This window comes from Drosophila biarmipes, unplaced genomic scaffold, assembly GCF_025231255.1.
Source record: "Drosophila biarmipes strain raj3 unplaced genomic scaffold, RU_DBia_V1.1 ptg000019l, whole genome shotgun sequence".
NCBI lineage: Eukaryota > Metazoa > Arthropoda > Insecta > Diptera > Drosophilidae > Drosophila > Drosophila biarmipes.
The window spans coordinates 820,198-844,235 of record NW_026114537.1 but is presented as its reverse complement, the minus strand read 5'-3'; the positions used below and the strand labels follow the sequence as shown (position 1 = coordinate 844,235).

At 32.6% G+C, this 24,038-nt stretch overlaps 1 protein-coding gene across 4 annotated transcripts in view; it reads right to left on the bottom strand.

Annotated features, from left to right (window-relative positions):
- LOC108032944 (tyrosine-protein phosphatase non-receptor type 21) overlaps positions 1-24,038 on the bottom strand; it is a 152,037-nt gene that overhangs the window by 85,066 nt on the left and 42,933 nt on the right. For 3 of the 4 annotated variants that reach the window (XM_044091587.2, XM_044091588.2, XM_044091586.2), the window contains exons 4-5: positions 11,187-11,405; positions 10,955-11,131 (exon numbers count right to left, since the gene is read on the bottom strand). In XM_044091587.2, coding sequence (XP_043947522.1) covers positions 10,955-11,131; positions 11,187-11,405 — 396 coding nt within the window. Of the gene's footprint in view, positions 1-3,400; positions 3,479-10,954; positions 11,132-11,186; positions 11,406-24,038 lie in introns of those variants that run through there. The other variant, XM_050890297.1, reaches the window with a different exon arrangement.

Sequence of the window (24,038 nt, the reverse complement as noted above, 5' to 3'; positions counted from 1 at the left end):
AAATTTTCCACGTTGTACATCAACTTTTTGTCTGCATGAGCCTTTTCGCGTTCTATGTAATAACTATAATAAACTTTTTCATTTGATTTGCTTTTCAACTTCTATTCCGGTATTAAAAACTCATATTTTAACTCATTTGCTTCATTCGTAGTTGTACCTTTTATTTTCATTTGTGTACCGTCTCTATTTGTTTTATGTATCTTCCTCGTGAACTCGCATTTTTTGTCCAAATTGATAAAAGGGCCCCTCGCGTAACAAGTACGAGCTTTGGTGTCGTTGGGCCACCTTTTTGTACTGTTCGAAGTGTATCAATATCCATATATATTAGAATGTTATATGTTAAAAACACCGAAGATATCATTTTTTCATATTATTTTACCACTAATTTCAGATCGTTACTATGGCTATGATTATAGTCGTCCGATTTTGATAAAATTTAATTTAAAATTCAGAACTAATTTTAAAATGTTATATCCAAGCTTAGAAAGGTATATGTTAAAAAACACGAAAGATATAATTTATTTAAATTTTTTCCCCGATTGTTCCCATGGGAGCTATAAGATATAGTTGTCCGATCCGGCTGGCTCCGACTTATATACTACCTGCAATAGAAAGAAGACTTTTGCCCGATAGCTTTAAAAATGAGAGACTAGTTTGCGTAAAAACGGACAGACAGGCGGACATGGCTAGATCGACTCGTGTTGTGACGCTGATTAAGAATATATATACTTCATGGGTTCGGAAACCGTCTCCTTCACTGCGTATTCTCAAAAGTATTCTCACTCACACAATACACTACATATATCAATCGAACGATTTTAAATACCCCTTTAAAAGCCACGTTCACTGATTTTGATACAGATGTAACGGAAGAAAACAAATCGGCAACTGATCAAGAAGTTCAAGAAATATATATCCAAATTATAACAATACCAGCAATCTGAACTTACCCGAGTTAGAACAATAAAACTATTTGTCAGAATCCGAAAGGACTTTAGTCATAGAAGAAAAAATTAAAAAAAGGACTAATATTGAGTTTAAAAAACACTTCGTCAAAGATTTCAGAGGTAAAGCGGAAAACCTTTGTAGTTGATGCACTGGAAATTTTAAAGTCAGTACAGGGCGCTTATAGAGTTTTAGATGTGTCGTTAATTAAGATAATAATCAGACTAAAAGATAATGTAAAGGGTAAGTCTATACAACATATCTGGAAACGAGTAAATCTTTCGCATAGAATCAAGACCCCTAACGCATACTCACGAGACGTAAAACAATTTGTTAAGTTTCTATAGGGAACATATATTGAACAAGAGTATACTCTTGAGCAATCAAAGCCAATAAGGCACCAAACAAGCTGAAGCTGTAGGCAAATCAATTTGGAAAAACCGCTTGAGCACCCAATCAAAAAAGATTTCAATATAAACCTAAGTCTCAGAACCGTAAAAAAATACAGAACCAAAACAAAAACCAACATTAATTAAAGATACTGTAACTCGCATATCATTTTTAAAAGACAATGACTTATCTTCCAACATTAACCAAAATATGACATATAATCAAAATATGACACGAAGTGGTCATGGAGCAATACAAGCGTTTGGACCGAATACAAATTATTTACTTTTCTTTTATCAATCACGAACTCTAGATTATCACAATAATTAATTAACACTTATACCGCAATCATTAAATATCAAATACATGTAACACCATTACACAATAAGTTGTCATTACTCGATATTACTACCATCTAGGTCAGAAGTGGTGACGAAAAATATACCAAATTAAGATTGTTTAATAGAACTAGAATATTATTTGCTATCACTATATTAACAAGCTATAGTGCAATAGCACTATAACATAACATAAATGTTAAAAATCCAAAAATTAAATTTAAATCAATTAAAAAATATGAAATAAAATCATTTACTAGCAGTAAAATAAATTAAGTTTTAGCGAAATTAAAATGGATTCTTCGGTAATTATGATTCTGATATATTACGTAGCTAATCAATTTTTACAAGCATAAATTAAAACTGTAAAAATGCCTAATTAGAAAAACTCGAAATAAACATGTTAATTTGTACGAGTATGCATACAGGTTGAAAGATAATAAAAAATGGTTTAGTCAAACGGCCTATATCCGAATATTATAACCCTCTTCTCTTAGTTCCTAATAAATTTCTTAAATTTTCAAATGGAAATTAGTAGTTGCAATATCACGCATTAGTGTTGAATAACTAATTAAATCATCAAAACAAAAAAAAAAACAAAAAAAGCATGCAAATTATAAAAAATAATGAGGACCAAATTTTGTGATGTTCAAAGTGAGCAATTTTAAATGTACATATAAAAGAACATAACAAATTATTTTACATTTTTCAGTCAAAGAATTATATTTTAACGAAAATTCGACGCAGATTAATTTTTTCAAAGGCTTATTTTTGAAGCGGGGATATACAAACTCATTAACTTACAGAAGTCACAAAGTGAAAAAATATTAGAATATATCCCTTTAAATGAATTTAAAAACAAGAAACGAAGTTAACTTGGGCAAGCCGAAGTTTGTTTACCATTGCAGTTATAAGAAATAATCAACTTTAGCAACACCATGTGAAATTTTTAAGAATTGTTGCTGACTTTATTGATATTAAAAAGAAAAACTATATCAGTTAATTTTTTAGACTACTCTTTATGTTAGACTAGTTCGATTTTTATTAAATTGAATTCGAAATTCTTAAAAATATTAAAAGTTATATTCCCAATATTATAAGATATGTCGAAAAGCCACAAAGCTATAATATGATATAGTCGTCAGATTTTGATAAAATTTAATTCTAAATTTAAAACTAATGAAAAACTGTTATTTCCAAGCTTAGAAGATTAAAAAGCTATAATTGGTTTCATATTATTTTTCCACTAGTTTTGCGATCGTTCCTATGACAGCTATATGATACAGTCGTCCGATTTTGATAAAATTTAATTCGAAATTCAGAACTAATTAAATAATGTTATTTCCAAGCTTAGAAGGTTATGTGTTAAAAAGCACCAAAGACATAATTTGTTCACATTTTCGACTGATTTGCGATCATTTTTATAGCAGCCATATGATACAGTTGTCCGATTTTGATTAAATTCACAATTCAAAACCAATTAAAAAATGTTATTTCCATGCGCAGAGCCATAATATAAGACCTCTTTGGAAATGAAGACTTTGGTGATTCAATCCCTTTGGAAGAAGCTGGAGAACTTTGATCTACAATCATCGGTTGATGAGCTTGGAGAGTTAAAATCGTTTCTATTGCAGATATATAATGTAGTCGTGCGATTTTGATTAAATTTAATTCGAAATTCAGAACTAATTTTCATGTTAAAAAACACCAAAGATATAATTTTCTTTTAATTTTTTCTCCGATTGTTCCTATGGGAGCTATTAGATATAGTTGTCCGATCCGGCTGGTTCCAACTTATATACTACCTGCAATAGAAAAAAGACTAACTAAGAGACTAGTTTACATAGAAACGGACGGCCGGACAGAAGGACGGACAGGCAGACGGACATGGCTAGATCAACTCGTCTAGTGACGCTGATCAAGAATATACTTTATGGTGTGGGAAACGTCTCCTTCACTGCGTTGAAAACATCTGACTAAAATCATCATGCCCTCTGCAAGGGTATAATAAGGGCAAATAACATCTAAAAATATAAAATAGCGCTAATACAAAAGGGGCAGACACAATTATAAGCAACCATTTTCAAATAGCTAATGACGCAATAGAAAGATATCATACAGGGATTACTCGTAACCTATAAAAAATAAAGACATTTTATTATGGGTCAAAAATAATATAATCAGTAAAAACAAATGTGGAAAAGTGTAGATTGTCAAAGATAAAAAGAAACTTTTACAAATGGACTAAGGATTATAACTGACACCTCAAACACAGAGAATTATAGCCTTTCACAGAGTATGGCATGCTAAATGCAACAACAATTACATGCTAAATTACAAAATGATGATGATGCCGTTCGATTGATATAATACCTTTCATAACACTTTCAGTACTTATTGAAAATGCCAAACTTTTATTTGTACATTTTTTTCCTCGCCTTAAAAACTCAGCTTTTTTTATACACAAACTTTTTCCATACAAAACTAGGGTTAATATTAGTAATAATTTTTCCAAAATTAAAATTATAAAAACGTCCCAAAATTTGACCATTTTACAAATTTCTTACAACGAACGCATAAAGCGAACTCCTTATAAAAGTACCCATTATATACATGTATAAAACAATCATGTACACAAACCGTTTTTATATTCTTATGTTTCCAAGTTAAGACCATTGTGTTTTTAAACTAGCCCTATCATTCCGAAAGAAACATTAAAGTATCGGTCGAATTTTATGAACGGTCGTTCATGAACTGTCAACAAACGGGCTTCCGCACTTTTTTACCCCGTTTGGGCTTCACTTATGAACGTTTCAAACGGATTTTTTTCTGGGTGTGGTTTTCACACGATTTAAAAAAAAAAAAGGAAGAGCGGAAAAACGGAAAAGATACTCGTTACTCAGCTCAAGAAGCAAAAAGCAGACAGATTTAAGCGTTTAAGCCATTTGTGGTCGTTAGTTGGCGTGGCACTGCATGCCAAGTCTGACTGTTCTAGCTCTTATAGTTTCCGAGATTTTAGCGTTTATACGCACAAAAGACGGACTCGGCTAGTGATCCTGATCAAGAATACTTTATGGGGTCGGAAACGCTACCTTCTGACAAATCTACCCTAGTCGGCATAAGTATTTTAACGAAACAAAAGTTAAGTATACTCGAAACCTGAACTTGCTTCGTTTAACTTTTGGCATCAATGGAAATGTAATTGAAATGCCGTTTGAATGATACAATAACTAACAAAAAGTTTGATGAAACAAAAACAAACTTTTTGCATAACAAAATTTAAGTAAATCGAAATAGGGTGTTACGTTAAAAAGTAATACCCAGTTTTGGGGAACATCCCAAAATGAAAAATTAACTCTATTTGTCAGTTTGTCCCAAAATAATCTTTTAGAGTCCTAGAAATTTTAGACGAAGTAAAACAGATTAATATAGGAAAATTTAATTCTACCATTGACAATCTTTAACGTTTTACATGAAACATTAACATTTTTTTTCAACGCAAATGCCCACAAATGCTTTGCTTCCGATGCACCTTCTCTCAAAGAGCCAACTGTGTTTCTATCATTACTGTTGCCCATACCATTTTGCCTCGGCTTGTCTATATGAAGTCCCATATCTTTCCAAAACGAATTTTGAATTTGCTCTTTCCGTGCCTCCAGTTTGTCTTTGTCTATACCTTTGACATGCCACTTTGTTAGCTCGATTCTATATGATAATTTAAATACAAATTAAAAGCAACGTATCCACGCATGAAGGGGGCTTATTCCATATTGATCCGTATTTGGCTTCGTATCAAATGTTTTGGAAAAGAAACCATTTATTTCAACAATTTGAGTGGTTTTGCTCCACACATTGGACATGACTGACTATTAGGGTTATCTGACCATCAAATTTCACTGATATTTCGCTGTTCTTATAAGAGAGCATGTAGACATTCAGATTTTTAATGTTGATTCATTAATATACGAAATTTTCAGAGGACGGCAAAGTCTTGTGGATTGCGGAGATTTATTCAGCCAAATAAATTTTTCTGCTTGATCTACAATTTTAATGGGTATTATTGAGATCACAAAAAGAGAGTCATCTAAAGTTGGAGATTCAGTTATGTTAAATTTCTGTTTGTATAAGCTATGACCTGTACAACCATCAAAACCGTAGCTGAAAATAAGTAAGTACTGAGTTATGTCCGTAAGCGTTTACAGACTTCCTCTTGCATAGTATTCGGGAAGCGGTATGGTTCAACAAGTTTTGTAAGGAGGCATTCATTTTCGCTGCAAATTATTCCATCAGGCCTACATTTTAATTTCTCCTCCACTATTTTCGAATATGGTGGGTAGATATCGCAGCCCTGTTGTTTATTTAGTTTTTTAATATTTTGATATTGCTGTTTAGTTAAATTATTTTCCATAAAAAAGGATAGGGCTTTTCAGAAGATATGGGACTGGAAACAGTTTTGCTAATTTTCTCTTTAAACTGACCAACAGATTCTGTTAAAGCCGCTTTTAAAACAAAATGCATGTTATTTTCATTAGATTTTCTTGCCGAAATGATGGCAGAGTGGAGTAAAAGAGAACTTAAATTGTTATTTTCTTCTGCAAGCTTAGATGCAAATTTTATTTTGAGCCTTACGCCAGCATCCTCATAATTCATTTTTTATTTTGAGCACAAACGCTTAAACTCATATTGCCGGCTAGCCACAAAGTGTGCTTCTTCTTAAATTGGTCCATTATATGTTTTTTAATATGACCAATGAAACATTTAATTTCGGTTGATATTTGATGATTTAAAGTTTCATAAAATTCCTCGCCGTAATGTTGTGTTGGTATTTAGCTTCTTAGAGCATCTTCCGAGCAGTGCAGCGTGTGGAAGCTCATAAGTTGCTGGACCTACATAAGTCATTTATTTGAAGAACGTACAAAAAGTTGCAAAAATGTTTAGTTTTGCGATATTAAGGACACATTTGGTAATAACATTGCGTTTTTACCTTTTTGCAACTTTGTGCCATTTATAAGTTATACACCATATAAAACAGTTCACAGTTGGACAACAAGTCATAATAATCAAAACATGTAATCTAAGATACATTTACAAATTCCTTTGCTACGATTTGCCATAATCAGAAATAATAAATCCATTTGTTGCTCTACAAAATAAACAGTGAAAGTTTGCAAAGATTTTTCACTAATCTAAGCACACAACAAAGTCAATCGAACAGATGACTTTGTTCGTTTATCAACACTATAGTGTTGTTAGTAAAAAATTTTAGATAATTTTAGATAGGGTATGTAAATTCAAAAAATATATTTTATTTTTAAAATTAATTTGTAAAATAATTTGATTTTATGCCAAAAAAATTGACATTTTTCCTATAGTTCATCGTTAAACTTTTTTTTTGGCGTATCCATTCAATTTAGGGTATTATAATCATATTAGAAACTTGAACTTTATGATTTTTAAAGTAAAGAGCGCTTCGCCGCCCGCCAGGTGGGCCGCCTGCCCTTCTTGCAGTCCAGCAACTTCATGGACGATGTGCTGACTGGCCGCGTTGACTCCATCGGTTTCGAGGACTTCATGAATCTTCCGGAGTACAGCGAGCAAATGCGTCACCCCCACGCTGTGGTCGAAAAATCCCTCGGAATTCACCTGTAACTCTTCTTAACTCTAGTTGCTTAAATGCCTGACATTCAACGTACACATTCTAAGACTTCGAAGCAGATAAAACTTTCTTTGGTGCCCCGGTTAAAGGATAACAATCTGTACCACTATTTGCTTTACTTCACATCAATATTCAACTAGTTTGTTAAACTTACACATTTTATTTAAACAAGTCTAAAAACTACAAGAAATATTGGCAGAAAGGATTGTTGTACTGAGGAGATTCGTTAAAATTATAAACTGAAGAGATATGCATCGACCTAAATCGAAATGTTCGTATAAATAAAACAAAAAGAGATTGTAGTATGGAAAAAAATATGACTAATTTTAAAAACAAAAACTTCTGATATCAAACAATAACACCTCTTACCGTGCTAAAAGTCTAGTGACGATCGCACCTACAGCAAAAAAAATTTCGGATATCAAATTTTGTGACAAAATGTATTTTATACAACCTACTAATTTTCCGAATATTTACTCATTTTCTAAATTAGATTGCCGAATTCATTTAGTAGATCGTGTAATACTTTTTGTCACAAAAAAAGCATCCAGTAAATCTGTTTTTTTGACAAGCACACCTATAGCGCCCCTTAGAGACACCTTACACATCCTTGCGTAGTGTAGCGACACTAGGCCTATAGCAAAAAGTAGAGACGCTGTCTTACGAGATAGTGCGATGGCTGGCATAACCTCTATAAGAGTTTAGTTAATTATTTAGAAATCGCGTGGAAACCACATGTGTTTCCATAGGATAATTGTCTTGGAAAGTACAGTGGGCTGGTGTAAGAAGCGACAATTTCGCAATAATTTGATTTTGATCGAAATCAATTTGTTCAATTTGGCTAAAATATAACTAAACAAGAAGAACAAGAAGTTAGTTTCGGAAAGCTATATACGAAAAAATTATAACTTTTGTGTTTTGTAACATATAACCTCTTACGCGTACGAATTAAATTTTATTAAAATTTTTGATTAGCATCACTAGCCGACTTGATCTAGTCACGTCTACCTGTCCGTGTAGGCGCTGTGATCTCGGAAACTATACGAGTAAAAGAGTTAAGAATTCATATTTCATATACTGTTATTTTAAAGGTCAAAAAAATTTCCAAATTGATGTGTAGAAATAAGTTTTTCAGAAGCAAATTTAGGTGTTTTGGATATAATTCCAAAACTGCTCATTAGCGCATAAAATTTTTGAGGTCATATTCTCACCCCATTAAAAATTTGTATTTTTAAAGTTTGAGGCCTTTCTGCACCGTATTAATTAATTTTATACAAATAAAAATTTGTACAGAAAACATTTTTGTAAATGTTAAAATTAAAAAATGGAAATTAATTATATATTAACCATGAAAGGAAGTTAACTTCGGCAAGCCGAAGTTTGTATACCCTTGCAGATATAAAAATTAATCAATAATTTTATTAAATTGAGTTCGAAATTCCTAAAAATATAAAATTGTTTATTCCCAATATTATAAGATAATATGTCAAAAAGCCCCAAAGCTATAATTTGTTTCATATTATTTTCCCACCAATTTTCCGATCGTTCCTATGGCAGCTATATGATATAGACGTCCGATTTTAATAAAATTTAATTCGAAATTCAGAACTAATTAAATAATGTTATTTTCAATCTTAGAAGGTTGTATGTAAAAAAAACACTAAAGATATAATTTTTTTTCATGTTTTTAGACCAATTTTCTGGTTGTTCCTATGGCAGCTATATGATATAGTCTTCCGTTTTTTATGAAATTTAATTCGAAATTCATAAGCAAATAAAAAAAAAAAATGTTAAAAAACACCGAAGATATAATTTTTCCATATTATTTTACCACTAATTTTCCGATTGTTCCTATGGCAGCTAGATATAGTCGTCCGATTTTGATAACATTTAATTCGAAATTCAGAACTAATTTAAAATATGTATATCCAAGCTTATAAAGTTAGAGGTTAAAAAACACGAAAGATATAATTTTTTAAAATTTTTTTCCCGATAGTTCTTATGGGAGCTATAAAATATATTTGTCCGATCCGGCTGGTTCCGACTTATATACTACCTGCAATAGAAAAAAGACTTTTGGGAAAGTTTCAGCCCGATAGCTTTAAAACTGAGAGACTAGTTTGCGTAGAAACAGACGGACAGACGGACATGGCTAGATCGACTCGTCTTGTGACACTGATCAAGAATACACTCTGCAAGGGTATAAAAATAGATATAGAAAACATATTAAAATCCAAATTATACATAGTATAAGTACACTGCAGTTCCTCAGGCACCGGCACAAAGTAATAACGCAGTCGATTACAATGACGCAGAGCCGTAAGCAACAACAGCAAGCCGAAAGCTTACCTACAAAAGCGCATACAAGGTGCTCAATGTGTGCAACTTTTTAAAAAGTGATAATCGTAAACCAAAATAAGCTAATTTTTTAAAAATTGAGTGCTTAGTCACGAACATTTTGCATGGATTAAGTGACTGCAGGATAATAGATTTAAAAATTGAAATAACGGTGAGATAATATAAACTTTCAAATATATCTTATTTTATATATTTATACCCGTTACTCGTAGAGTAAAATAGTAGCTCCTCGCGCATTTTTATAGAAGAAGTTTGCAACGCAGTGAAGGAAACGTTTCCGACCCCATAAAGTATATATATTCTTGATCAGCGTCACAAGACGTCTGTCTATCTGTCCGTCCGTATAAATGCCGATTATTTTAATTATCAATATATATCATACAAACAATGGTCAAAATCGGACCATCCATTAAAAAGTTATAACAAAATACAGAAATCGACACTTGGTGGCGCCATTTCGGGTGTTCAATTTTGAAAAGACGCTAAGATCTTAGTCAGAAAGAAAGAGATTAGATGAAGTTGTCGTAAAACCAGTAAAATGGAAATATGTGGGTTGCTGTGTTTATTGTTATGTATCAAATTACAAATTTTTATCTATGTAGGTTTTGTAAAATTAGCTGTCAATTGAAATCGAACTGAAGAATACTTAGCAGATATCACCAACCTGAAGTCTTTCATTATTTCCAAGGGTTTTTTTTTCGTTTTTCATTTAAAACAAGTCCCTGTCCGAATTTTTGTTAAAAGTCTTTGATAACAGTTATGAAAGACTGTAACTGTTTCCTCTGATTTTTATAGTACAGAGTATTTTTGGCCTTTTAAAATAAATATTATTTATAATAAAAAGACTTATTTTTAAAAGTTGCCAAATAAAAGTCTGCTGTAACTCTAATAGAGTTACTCTATACTTGTAAATTACTTTAAGACCTTTAAATTAAAAGCTATAGTTTTCGGTCCGTGATATAGATATTAACATTCAAAACAAAATCTTACACTACTACAAAATCATTACTTACTTTTCCTCAAATATAATAAGCCATTTTAGTCAATGATTAAAAGATTTAAAAATGTTTGTCAAGTTGCCAAATAAAAGTCTGCTAAGTAGAGGTAACTCACTGTAAACTGTAACTGTAGTTAATCTATACGTGTAAATTACTTTAAGACTTATATATAAAAAATACTTACTCTTCCCCAAATACAACAAACCATTTTAGTCAATGACTAAAAGGTTTAAAAGTTTTTGTCTTTTTTAATTAAATTAATTACAAACCTGACCAAATTCCAGACTCTGCTGACTGCTTAGTGGAATATAGCTCATATCCTCGGTTAGCTGAACCACTAAATACACATCGGCCTCCCACACACACTGCCAGAATATGCTTATGGTAAACGACTCTTGCGGGGATTGTGCCACAATGTAAAACCGTTGCTTTGTGCCCACTGTGGTCTAAATAAAATTATTATTAGTTATCATTCTTTAGAAAGCATTAGTTTGAACGAACAGATATATAGGAGGCATTCACATAACCATGGCGATTGTCCATTGATGGCGTTAATCGCACTCTATTGTCATCATAGGGTAAACAATTTGGCTCGTGATTCTTCTGCATGTTCTCCTCTAGTAGGGCGCATTCGTACAAAGCATGCTCCCGTCGTTTTGGTATGCGTTCAAACTCCATGAACAACTGTGAGTCACTTAGCTTTTCATCTAGTATTTGACACTGAAATTTAATAAATAGTAAGACATTTTAAGTAATCAAAAGCTTGTTAATATTTCTTAAATAAGGCCTAATATTATATTGATGACTTCAAACATTCATAGAGGCTCGTTAATAAAATTAAGGTTTGTAAAATAATAAATATTTTTTATTTCTAAATTAATTTTATCCTTTTTAAAGTAAAAAAAAAATAAAAAACTTTTGACGAAAAGGTATGTTTTTTCGGTCTGGCCTCGCCCTAGGCACGATTTTCAGTCTGTTGTTTTACGGTCAAAAGCATAAATCCAAGTCTCATCTCCTGTCATACAATCGGCTTTGTCCTAATAGTCACGTGTGTTTCACACACATCTACGCGATTAATTTGTTGCAAGAAATTAAGCGGTATCGGTCGAAATATCGAAAAAGCACTCTTGGTCGCCAAAAGCACTCTTGATATGCTAATTTAAGAAAACAAGGAAATACGCCTGTTCTAGCATAAAAAGTGTAGGCGCCACAGTTTGGCGGTTTGGGGCGTTAGGGTGAGCGTAGCATGTCGATCTAGCCACGGCGCCTGTCCTTCTCTCTTTTTGTTCATAAGAACGCTAAATATCGGAAACTTTGTGTAATATTGTTACGTACGCCGTATATAAAGATTCAACGATGAATCTTAAGTCGGAGCGAGAAATTGCAATTGCCACGATCGACCTACTGGTAACCATACCCCGGTAGCTGGCAAAGTGACTCCAAAGATATCGGATACCGAGATATAGTAACCCTAGGTGGGAACACTTATTTTATCCGCATCAAACTTACAACTAAGTAAAAGCTCTACTAGGGTATAAAAGACTTTAGACGATTAGAAAAAAGGGGAAGAATCCATTCTTGCTGTCGGAAGCCTCCGAGGAAAGGCGACCTTTCCAGGGGCAGTCGTCCACGGAGTCCTCTCCTCCAGGATCAGCCACCAGGATCCAGCAGCCCTTAAGAAGGACACCAATAGCTGAAAAGATTTTCATGTGTCGGAACATTACCGCCTTTATAATCAAAGAAGGAGGGAACATCAACTACAAGGACGACACTCGACATACTGACATGCTTGTAGCCGCAGTACTCAAAATCCTTATACTTCCAAAGGTTGTTCAGCTGTAGGAGCCACCCGATCAGAGGCTTAGTGACCCACAGCATACTTCGAAAAAGTGGTGGTGCAATGTAAATGTGTCCATCGAATCAATCTAAGCTAAAGTGAACTTATGCATAACCAAAGGCAAATAGCCGCATTTAATTCAACCAAAACACAAGTGAAAATCAAAAACATTGAAAGCATATAAAAATGCATTGAAATACATTTAAATCAATTGAATCGGTAGCGCTGACCCTGATAAACAATTAACAAAGACGAGTCTCACCACCAGCGTTACGGCCGACGCGTGCCTCAGGCATATATATATTTTTTGTGTTTAAGTGAATTGGTATTCTTAGTGCACGTATATTTACATATATGTCCAATATAATATTTTGAAGAAGTGGAGTAGGTCAATAACAATGACATAACTTTCGACGGACAACCTTGACAATAAGGGATCGTATTGCGCGGCCCGCGACGATCCATTGGCACACGAATGTGTGAAGGGGAGGGAATATGGCCGAAACACAGCCTGATCGTATTCCGATCAAGCGTAAGCTGAGCTTGTGGGGCAGTGTGAACTGACGACTGACAAACTTTACGCTCTAATATTTTTTTCCAGGCACTTTAAATATTTATTCTCGTTATATTGGAGAGGAGAGAGGCTTACTAAGATCCCACGACCCGAATACGACGTATAATATATAATATATACATATATAATAACGCGTTTGTTTTACTCTTGTTTCTATTTATTTAATTCTTATTAGCATACAAGAAAACACATGTAAATCTGCCCTTATTGGCATACAAGAAAACACATGTCAATCTGCCCTTGTATAATGTTTAATTAAGAGTGCAAGTCCGCGTGATCGACATTTTTGGACAAATTATCCCATCAATAGAGAGTCACTCCCAACTCTCTCTCGCACCGGTTCCCACATCCCTCCTTTGTTTATCAGCTTGAGTTTCAATCCAGGTCCGGGAATGCTCTGCATTGCTCGGGTCCGTCAACGTGTTTTGACGTGTCTTATCTATAACCGTGGTTTTCAATCTAAATTCCAGGTACTGGCAGCTGGAATTTTCTCTAGGTGGCTGGCACCTCTATTAAAAAGTGCCACTATCCCAGGAATTGACATTCAAAATAGGTCATTGCATCCACGATTTCCTTATCAGCAATACTCTCTCGTTTGGTGATGTAGGGATATTATATTCAGTTATTCGAAATAAATCATTTTCAGAAACCCTCCAGTTGGAATTTGTTGATGGTAATTGCATATTCGGGATCCGGAAATGTCTTCCTTACCAGCCTAGTAAATAGCCTTGAACTTAAAAGCATGCAGGCGTAAAAGCCATCCATGATACATAAGTAACAAGCCAAAAAAAACTGCGGGACTCCTCCTTCTTTTTGGGATTTCAGAATGACGGTATCGATCCTACTTTTTTAGGATTATATTCGATGCCTTTATCCGACAGTATGTGTTCTAAAAACTTAATATTCTGTGAGGAGACGAACGATTCGTTTTTATACCCATGCAGAGGATATATTGTTTTCCGTCGGAAGTTTGCCACGCAGTGAAGAAGACATTTCTGACACCATAAGGTATATAAATTCTTGATCAGCATCACTAGGCGAGTCGAGTCTGTCCGTATAAACGCTGAGATCTTCTTAAAATCGGACGATTATATCATAAAGCTGCCACAGAAACTATCGGAAAATTAGTCGAAAAATATGAAAAAATTATATCTTTGCTGTTATTTAACATATAACCTTCTAAGCTTGGAAATAACATATTTTAATTAGTTCTGAATTTTGAATTAAGTTTTATCAAAATCGGACGACTATATCATACAGCTGCCAAAGAAACAATCGAAAAATTAGTCAGAAAAAAATTTAAAAAAATTATATCTTTCGTGTTTTTTCACATATAACCTTCTAAGCTTGGAAATAACATTTTTAAAATTTTTAAGAATTACGAATTCAATTCAATAAAAATCGGACTACTCCAAAATATAGATGTTGATTATTACTTATAACTGCAATAACTGATATACATACTTCGGCTAGCCGAAGTTAACTTCCTTTCTTGATTATTTCAAAATATTTTTCAACATTTTTCAAATGTTTTAAGAAGCAATTTAAAGATTTCTTTTTACTTTTAAAAAGTCCATAGAGAATTCAATAATGCCCAAAAGTGTTTGAAAAATAACCTTGTAGTTGCTGTTTGTTAAAAAAATATTTGCTTGTGTTCTTCTTTAAAAATGGTACAAATTTTGTTGAGGATATTGTCCATAAAAATCAAAATATTTCGATGATTTATTACTTTCGAAATGGAATGGAATCCAATGAGTACCCCTTTAGGTTAAAGAATCAGTGTTGGCGATAAATAGTGCATATACGTTCTTTGAAGTAAATTATCTATTTGTAATGTAATCATTTTAAAGAAGTACTCAAATATTTATATTTTTGTCGATATCAAACATAGATTCGTATTCACAATGAAACAAACACGATAATGCTTTACTAAGTGGTTCTAAAAATCTTCATTAAATTCATATGGATCCTTGTAATTAAATTTGAGCAAACCGTTGTGTTTGAATGATCTGCAGTTAGATCGAACGCTAATGTAAAATTATTTGTATCAAACAATTCCTTTGCATTTGTATTGACATATTATATCCTTTGGAGCTTTTAACATTTTCGACGTTTGTGTAATCAAACTCAAGAGCTTGAGAAGGCATCTGAATTATGTTAGCTAAAACGTTAAAGCGTTGAATTTAAAAATATTCGAAATTAAAAGGATCTATCCACGGTTTCCAGAAGAGGATCGATTTTTGTAACATGCAGAATGCTTGAAAATATCTGTCCAATAACTGCGTTATCTGTCGATAATGTATTATTATCAGGATAAATGCTAAAAGATTTCACTTCTACATTGTTAAACACATAAAAAGCTTTATTTTTTTGTAAAACATGATGATGAGCCAGTAAAATGCTTGATTCAGTATCTTTAAATTTGAATCAGTGCCAGTTTCAATTAAATAAAATGCTGTTGTTTGAATATTGAAATTAATTTTAACGTTATTTACAAGAAATTTTGGTTGATTAAATATACCTCCATGTACTTTTCCCAATAATTCTACCTTATTACTGGTCTTGTTTGACGTATTGCTTCACGCAAACGACGCATAACTCTCAAATAATATTCCTTATTAACAGTTTGGTCAGGTGAAAGGAATTCATAGTGCACCACACCACGAAAATAGAAAAAACTGAAATCATAACGACTTCATTGACGTTGGTCATCTGTTGACTTCCATTGTCGTCCGGAGCGCTCCAAGTCATCAACACGTTCCCGACCCTCTTTGAAGTCTTTGCAGCACTTATAAACATTTTTCGGGACATTATAAAATCACCAACGTTTCAGCAACCGAAATTTCATTTCGCAAAAAAAATTTGATGTCACTTCTCTACTCATTTAAATCAGGCATTGTAAAAATCTACAATTGCACTCTTGATCGTTTGGTAAACACAAGCGTAAATGTAGTACTGATACTGACATTGATATGAAATTACCGCCAGATGTCATCAAATTGGAAGTTCACCTTACTTTTTGCCCACAGTAGTATTATTTAATTAATTCCCGGTCGTTTCTATCCTAGGTATATGATACAGTCGTCCCATTTTTGTTTTTTGCTATTTTTTATACGCCGTGACGGATACCTTTTTGATCCCATAAGGAATATATATTCTTGATCAAAATTGAACAATTTGTTGCTCAATTTTTACAAAAATGTTAAAAAGTTATAACTAAAGTTATTACACTCTTGGAACTATATTTTTTTTATGATTTAGCATAGCCGTTGACTAAAGGGATTTGTCTTGCTCTTCATAAAAATGTTGCAAACAAAAAATCAAAGAGAAGAAACCCGAATTCTTTATTTTACATTATCAGGGAAAGTCTCTAAAGATCTTAAATGTCCTCCAGTATGCCGGTGCAAGCCTTTTGAATGGCCCCTACGTCTGCATAACGCTTTCCTTTTATCGGCGAATGCATTTTTCCAAAAAGGTAGAAGTCGCACGGTGCCATATCAGGTGAATACGGGGAGTTGTTGATGGTTAAAATGTGATTTTTGGTCAAATATTCGGACACAAGAGTCGATCGATGAGAGGGCGCATTATCGCGCCACAAACGCCACTTCCATCTTCGCGATATTCGGGCCGAACAAAACTCCAAGGTAGAATACCGCATTAACGTTTTATCGGGTGGAACAAATTCTTTGTGGACAATACCCTTGGAATCATAAAAACAAATCAGCATTGTCTTCACTTTTGACTTCCCCAGGCGCGATTTTTTGGGTTTCGGTTTGTCCTGCGCATTCCATTCAGCACTCTGGCGTTTCGTTTCGGGAAACACCACGTTTCGTTACCAGTCACAATCTTGTAAAGGAAGTTCGAGTCTTTTTTTGCCTCTTTAATAATGTCCTTCGAATGTTAAATTATGTGCAATTTTTTGACATCAGTCAATTTGTGCGGAACAAACCTTGCACACACCTTTTGTAAGCCCAAATGTTCGGGTGCCACAATTAGTAGTAAATAAACGCTTTATAAGTCCCGATAGGTTTCACCATTTCCCAGGCAAAAAATTCGATAGAAGAGGGGCTGTCCAGGGAAGCAATTGTATTATATTAGACTTCTTCAGTTCTTAATATGGAACTTTGCGTTGGGTGCTGCGCAAACAAATCTATGGCTATGGCTCATTTTGTTTTAAAAAAATATTTTTAATATTTAATTTACTTTATGACTTTTTATAATAAGTCTGGGTTTGTTTACGTTGTCGTTTAGATGATAAATGAGTTCTTTTTTTTTCTAGTACTCCGCTTTTTATTTCTTTGTCCACTTCCATTTTGAAAGCGTGTCATTTCCGATACCTCGCCCTTCTTGCCTCATTCACCGTCACATTGATTAACATAATATTCCTGATAAGATTTCCTCATGATGGTTATTTGTGATCAAAATAATAATTGCTTGGGTATGTTTTATTTATAGATTTGGTCCTCTTCTAAATTGAAGAGTGACAAAAATCGTATCAGATGAAGTTTCAAATGTGATCTTGCGAGCATTTGAATCTATAATTAGAATTGAGATTTAATTTGGTGACCATATATCCAAAAGATATAATTCAATATTTTTAAATTGAATATTTCTTTCCTTTCTGTTATAATGCAGGACACGAAGACTTTGAGGTCGATTACAACCTACTGACCTTGGTTTTATACTTTCCGTGTAACTAAATAATTATTCATTTTCAGGTATTTTCGATTCAACGGATACATTTTTATATATATGGACGCATGCATCCACGCACTTCGAACAGTACAAACAAGTGGCCCAACGACACCAAGCACGTGCTTGTTACGCGCGTGGCCCTTTTATCAATTTGCTCAAAAATGCGAGTTCGCGAGGAAGATACATACATAAAACAAATAAAGACGGGACACAAATGAAAATAAAAGGCACAGCTAAGAATTTAGCAAATTAGTCAAAATATTAGTTTTTAATACCGGGATAGATGTTGAAATGCAAATCAAATGATAAAGTTTATTATAGTTATTACATAGAACGCGAAAGGGCTCATGCAGACAAAAAGTTGATGTACATCGCGGCAAATTTAGAGGATAATAATTTCGTGTTAGTCTAACAGGAACATTGAATGTTAGGCGGTTTAAAAGATCTGCAGAATCAATGTCACCTCTTATAAGATTTTGTATAAAAATAGTACCAAGCATTGTTCTACGATTTACAAGTGCAGGTAAATTAAGCAATTGTAATCTACTCTCGTAGGAAGGACGCCTTACGTTTTGATCCCAGTTCAAACTACGCAGGGAAAATAAGACAACTTTTTGTGTACCGACTCAATACGGTCGATGTGCACTTGATATTGTGGTTCGGAACCGACGAACAATATTCCAAAATAGGACGGACAAGGGAGGTAAATAATAATTTGGTCGTATAAGGGTCATCAAATTCTTTTAACAAACGCTTTATAAACCCAAGAACACTCATGGCTTTCTTAACAGTGGACATAATGTGGCAGTCAAATTTAAATTTAGGATCAAGAAGAACACCTAAATCGTTAACTGAATATATACGGTCAAGTGGCGTATTTTTAAGAAAGTAACTGATAAACGTAAGTTAAATCCCGACGCTATATCATTATATGACAAACAATGCTTAACATCATCAGCATACATTAGTACACGAGAATGTGTTATGATTGAGGGAAGATCGTTAATAACCAAATGACTACCCTGAGGCACTCCAGTTTTCACGTAGATCAATTTTGAAACAGCATTTTTGAACATAACCCTCTGAGTCCTACCATTCAAGTAACATGAAATCCAAGATAATAGATTACCAAGAAACCCAAGCTGATCTAATTTAAATAAAAGAAGTGAGTGGTTAACGGAGTCAAAGGCCTTACTAAAATCTGTATATACAATGTCAGTCTGCATTTTTTTCTTAAACCCATTTATTACAATAGATGACAATTCAAGAAGGTTGGTAGTGGTCGATCTTCTCTTAAGAAAACCATGCTGACACGGTGATATAAGAGAGGAACATAAATGTTGCAAATGAGAAGTGATAATACGTTCAAATGCTTTAGGAATTGCCGACAATTTAGAAATACCTCTATAATTTTGGGCATCTGCCTTCGCACCTTTTTTATGGAGTGGAATAATAAAAGAGTCCTTCCAGATAGAAAGAAAAACTGATGATGAAATAGACAAATTAAAAAGTATAAGAATCGGTTTACAAATGGTTGACGTACAGAACTTAAGCACTTATACCTTAAAGTTTCAACTTTTACAAGACTAACAAATTCGGTTTCTTCATTGATATTGTTTTCTTGGTTGGGCGTTAATTTAATGTAATTATACAAGTATAAATCTGTAATTCAGCAGTCATGTCTTCATAAGTATTAACAATGTTTGTAAATGCACATTTTACGTTATCAGGAAAAACATTCATAGAATCATTACTAAGCAAAGTAAAATAGTTACTGATATGAAATCCAATTTATTTTATTTTTACCAATTATTATTAATTTTTTATGTCCTGATGCATAGTTAAAATCTTTATATGGTAATGTTTCCGTTTTTACTTTTTCTAGTTTTGACTTCAATTTACGATGTCGTTCATTAGGCTTCACTTTTAAGATCGTTTTTCCATTTATTTTTTTACGTCGGTTTTACTAGATGTTTTTTTTAATTTAGAATTAAATTTTTCGTCATCACTTTCAGGGGGTAAATCGGGGAACTATAATTTTTCTGAATGTGAATGATCATACTTTAATTAATTTTTATATCATTCGAATCTGTTATTTGAGATTCATTTGTTGTACTTAAAAGTGGTTCTGCTTTTGATGTGTTGGATTTTATATAAATCTAATATGTAGTTTAAAATAAGAGGAGCTCTTTGTACATTTGGAACATTCCATAATTTATTACGTTTTTTTTGTTGATAATAACTCAATTCTTGACCAATTTTAATCCATTTATCAAAATCACTTATTCCGTATTACTTAAAATAGGTAAAAACTTTATATTTATTAATTCATTTCCGTTATCATTGTTTTTTAATTTTTTAAAGGCGGTAGGATTCATTAAAGTAACTTTGGTTAAATTGTGTTCAGTCTTAATCGTTTTTCAAAAAATTCAGAAAGCTACGAACTTATCAGAATAGGTAAAAACCCTCCTTTTTGAATAAGGCTTTTTGTCTCAGAGTTGAATGTACGCTTTGGATTCGAAGATATCGCAATGCATTCGGATACTTTTTTAATGAATTCAGTTCTTTAATATTGTTTTGAATAGTTTATTGTCAGCCTTTTTTCTGTGGTAATTCCCATACAAACCCTTTATGGAATCCATTGAGTAATGCAACCTCTTAGTTCAACTATTTTTCATCGATTAAACTTTAATCATATGTGTGAACGCTACAATATACCGCATAATTTCAGTTTTCCAAGAATACAAATAGTTTAAACAAATTTTTAATGCACATCTAAGGGGGAGCTTTTTTCTATGTATTCTACAATTCGTGAACGTTTTTGGGACTTGGGTTAAACTTTTTCCAATATCTACATCAACAATGGCTGTCGATGAATATTTTTCCAAAATGTTTTTTTTTTTATATCTCCGCGTACAATAATTGTACTGTATTTATTTGGGGGTGTTAGTATTTCTTCTAGTGCTGTATATGATATATGTCCCGTTGACCAATCCATAATAATGGACACGCGTCAACACAATGGAGTTCAATATCCCAAAAGAACCAATATGATGTTATTTTTGGGTTCGATTATTATGTAGTAAATTTAAAATTGATATGTGGTCTGTCAACGTCCAGGAAATTCTAACCAGATGCAGCAAAACAAAACAAACTTCGTGGGATTTAATAATGATCAATGGATGCTCCTAACATACAAGAAGTATATTCAATTGAAACTGGATCAATATGACTTTTTGATGCCGGATAAAATTATTGATCATAATTCATGATCATGATTTCGAAAATCACATAAACAGTACGTGATTGTAATAAACCAGTACGGAAACAAAGATTTACAAAAATATGATATTTAACTATCTGATTTAGGTGTAGGAATAGATTTAACGCGATTGTGTTTTGAAATCTCTAAAAAGATGCGTAAAGAAAAAAATTGCGATAAACTTGGATATAAGTGATCACTTATGTATAAGCATTCATCATCATCTAATAAAAACAAACAGGAAGTTGTTAATGAAATTCATAAGCAGGTTCGAAAAAATTTTGTTCGCCGTAATCTTGTTCAAAAGGGATTAACGATACATGACAAATTAATTTAGTTGAAATGATTCCTTTTAGTAAGAAAATAGTGGAAATAAATACATACTTACTGTAATTGACATATTCTTAAATTAATCGAACATTAATAAATCGTTTGTGGAAAATTTTTAGTCTGATAGGTAAATATAGATGGATTCATAAAATTAAAGACCTTCTATACGAATACAATAATTCATATCACCGAACCATTAAAATGAAACCGGTTGATGTATGCATTCAAAATAATGAATTTATTTTAAAATCATTATATAATAATCCAAAGGTATTTCCAAAACATAAAGGTATTTGCAAAACATGAAATGGCTTGGATTTGATGAAACTCATTCCTCTGGATAGATGAAAAAAAATTTTCTGAAATTGTAATTGTGGTCGGAAACGTCTCCTTCACTGCGTTGCAAACTTCTGACTGAAATCAAACGTACAAATCCATTTTACATAATATACGTGGTATGAAAAAACCAAATAATGCTTGTTATGCTAAGTCTGCTTTTCATAGCCTTATAAATATAAGATTAATAAAGGAATCTATATAAAATGATCAAAATAGTAACATTTTAAAGGCATCATTCTTGAATGAAACAAAACCTTTAACGTGGAGACAAACATTAATATTTTAGATTTACGATCAAGAATTTTTGACAACATAGAACAGCAAAGATTTTTTTGCGATTTTTTCGATTGGAGTGCGTTCCCTAGCAGGAATAAAACAATTGTTTGCACATAAGCTTGTGGAATCTTTAAAATGCTCTAACTGCGTTTATAGGCCAAATATGCAAATATCACAAACACGGAATTGCTCAATTTTTTGTTCCTTTAAATAGAAAAGGCATAAATGAATTAATATCATTTAATTATGGAAACTGAAAAATTATTAAAGACAGCGAGTGTGCACACTGCGGAAACTATTTACAATGTCTGTCCTTAATTGAAAATTTAGCGCGCGTACTTTTGTTCTCACTTAGTTTAGTCTACGCAGCGAATAGAAAAATAACCAATTTTAATTTAACAAACGCTTAAATTAAAGATATAGATAGATGAGTGCCATATTTCACTAAGAATATGGATTAAATAAACATGACATTATACATCAGTATTAAGAAAAGATGGAACATTTTACAAAGCTAATGATACAACAATCTCTAAACATTCTTGACCACGTAAAATTGAAAATTTTAGAAAAATGATCGGTATCTTTAAAGTAAAAGTGAAAACATTTATTTTTGGTTGGCGAAAATCCTCATACAGAACTCTCATCGAGGGTACCGACTGGAAATGACGCTATAGTGCTTGCAATATATCAAGCAGCGTTCAGCTAAGATCAGGGATCATCCCTATGTGCTCTAGTTTTTTAATATTTAAGTTATATGGGGATAACTTTTGGCCATGGTACTGAGATATATGTTAATTAAGCAAAGGAAATAAATTTTCCCTTTAAAAGCTGATCTCTAACAAAAAACCTCTTAGTAAGGTAACAAAAAAAATGACGACATAACATAAATAACATACAAAAGTTCTAATTTGTGACAAAAAATAATTGTACATTCGCAAAAATAAAAACATTCTCTAAAATTTACTTTTTCCCTACCAGCGCTAACAGATTCAATTTTTTATATTTTTTTTGTTACACTTTTATCGCTCTTTTTTCCAAACCAATTGATTGAGTGATTACGACTACAATGCTACAGGTTTTTGAAATATCGAAACATTTATCAACATATAGCTAAACTATGTGACAACAAAAATAACACTATTAAAATAACATTTAATAAAACTATCAAAAAAAAATTAAAAAGAAAGTCAATTGGTTTGGGAAAATTTGACCTTTTGGCGCCGTGGGGATGATCGCACTTAAAATACGCGTCGAATGACACCTCAATTGTCAGAATCGGATGCTCTGTTTAAAAGAAGTACATAAAACTAGATTATAGGGGATTTCTCAAAATGAAAAATTTATTCTGTTTGTCAGTTTTTCCGTTTGATCCAACATTATGTTTAAGGATCCTAGAAATGTTAGACGATGTTAAACAGCTCAATATAAGAAACATAAGTTATACCATTTTTTAAAAAACTAGTTATTTTAGCGAGAAAACAGCTATAAATAGCTACATTTTGCGTTCCCGTAACTTGTAAACTACTAAAGCCAGTGCTATATGTCGTTTGAAAGGTATTTCGAAATACTATTAACGTTTTTTTTTTTTAAATAATTTAAAATTATAGTAAACTATTTTTTTCATTTCGATCTTTTTTATCTTTGTTTCTGATTGCTTAAGATTCCTTAACTTTTGACATAATATTGTTATAAAAAGTCCCGTTTTAAAGTTAATAATAAAAAATGTGGCCAAATTTAATACTTTAGAACACTGCCTGAACTTTTTTTGTGCGTATCCAAAACATTGTTTGACCTAGAATCTTTAGATAATGTTAAAAGGCTTGATATGAGAAACATTAGTTCAAATCGTTAGAAGGTATTTCGAAATACTTTGTACGCCTTCCTAACATGATTTGTCTAAACACTATTGTTTTAAGGATATGGCCGGTATTTTTTAACTGTTTTTCTATATCTCAAAACGGCATTAAAGATTTCGGGCCAGGCCATAAGTGTATACCCATTGACATTCCTGAACGTTACCCGTGCAACACATTGTTG